Source organism: Terrapene carolina, unplaced genomic scaffold (genome assembly GCF_002925995.2).
Source record: "Terrapene carolina triunguis isolate 2854851 unplaced genomic scaffold, T_m_triunguis-2.0 Scaffold25186, whole genome shotgun sequence".
In the NCBI taxonomy this organism is placed as follows: domain Eukaryota; kingdom Metazoa; phylum Chordata; order Testudines; family Emydidae; genus Terrapene; species Terrapene triunguis.
The window spans coordinates 1-1,620 of NW_020689537.1; the positions used below are offsets into that span (position 1 = coordinate 1).

Genomic DNA, 1,620 nt, shown 5'->3' on the forward strand with positions numbered 1-1,620 from the left:
TGCTACCATGGTGGGCTGCTTTGGTGTTTCCCCACAACAGGGATATTCAATTTTAGTATGTTATGGTCACTATTAGCAAGTCATGCAGCTATATTCACCTCTTGGACCAGATCCTGTGCTCCATTTAGGACTAAATCAAGAATTGCCTCTCCCCTTGTGGGTTCCAGGACTAGCTGCCCCTCCTCCGGCTGCGGCAGGTCCCTGGGCGGGTTCCCTGAGCACCTGCGTGGCGGTACCTAGGCTGTCGGGCGGCTGCGTGGCTCACAGGGACCCACCCAGGCCCTTTTAAATTGCCCAGGTCCCTAGGCAAGTCCCCCTTTCCTCCCCCTCGGCGGCCTGCCAGCCCTAAGGACCCGGGCTCACAACCGTCCGGGCTCCCAAGAGCGACAGCCTCCCAGCCCATCCCCAGCCCCGTCCCTGTGAGCCCGTCCGCCAGCCCATCACCCTCACCTCAGGGCATGTGCCTCCCATGGCCCCGTCATCCCTGCACGGCCTGTGGGGGAGAGACCCGTCTCCTGCCCCTCTGCCCCAGGGCTGCCAGTGCCCTCAGCAGTGCCCGGCCTGCCCCCAGGGCCTTCCGGGGCACCCGCTAGCCTCCCCACCACCCTTGTTCCCCTCCGCCCGGCAGGGGTGGCTGGGCAAGGACCTGGCCCCTCCATGGGGTGCTCGGGGGAGCAGTGGGATTCTGGCCAGCGCCGGGGGAGACGCTCCCTGTGCACCCCCCCCAAAGCTGCAGCTGGGCGGGGCTGGTGCGGCAGGCGGGGGCTGGGGACAACGCTGGGCATTTCCCCCTTTGCCTTGCAGAGACCTGAGCAACAACCAGATCTCGGAGATCGCGCCCGACGCCTTCCAGGGTCTGCGCTCGCTGAACTCGCTGTGAGTCCCCGCGCCGGCCCCGGCCACCCCCAGCCCCCTGCCATGGGCTTCACCGCGCCCAGAGCCCCGGGAATCACACGGGGGAACCCGACCTCCAGCCTCACTAATCATCACGCTGCCCTGGGACCCCTCTGCTCCACCAACGCCGCTCACTCCCGACCCGCAGCCCCCTCCCATCCCAGCTCTGGGTCCCCCTCTACTCCACCAATGCCCCTCACTCCCGACCCACAGCCCCCTGCAGGTTTGGTCCTCGGCCTCTCTGGAGTGAGGATGAACAGCCCTGTCTGTGGCGCGGCTCGGCTGAGGCCAGCGCGTCGCACTGTGAGGTGGGTCCGGTTTGGCGGCGGAGGTAAGATCGCTGGCCAGGCCGGAGGCTGGGGGCCCCAACAGCGTGGGGTGGCCCATACTGGGGGTCGGTAAAGCTGGGGGCTGTGGGGCAGAGGTCGGGGGATCCGTGCTCCTTCCTGGGGTCCTGTGGGGATCCCCGTTCGCTGGGCTGGGGGCTCAGCCCGATGCCCGGGGGCTGCGTGCGAGCGACTGGCTCTGTCTTTTCCAGCGTGCTGTATGGGAACAAGATCACAGACCTGCCCCGGGGCGTCTTCGGGGGACTCCACGCGCTGCAGCTTCTGTAAGGATGCGGCGGCTCCGGCAGGGGGCGGGAGCCCGGGGCCTGCCCGGCTCTGCTCTCGGGAGCCCAGCGTGCCAGCCCCGGTGTCGGCGGGGCCCAGAGCAGGGCCGGCCTGC

At 68.2% G+C, this 1,620-nt stretch overlaps 1 protein-coding gene across 1 annotated transcript in view; it reads left to right on the forward strand.

Moving 5' to 3' along the window:
* Positions 1 to 804: 804 nt before the first annotated feature.
* The window catches only part of LOC112124286 (slit homolog 2 protein-like), a gene marked incomplete at both ends in the record, with an annotated part of 1,783 nt that continues 967 nt past the window's right edge, over positions 805 to 1,620 (forward strand). Inside the window, 2 exons of the mRNA XM_024222802.1 lie at positions 805 to 876; positions 1,433 to 1,504. Coding sequence (XP_024078570.1) covers positions 805 to 876; positions 1,433 to 1,504 — 144 coding nt within the window. The remainder of the gene's footprint in view (positions 877 to 1,432; positions 1,505 to 1,620) is intronic.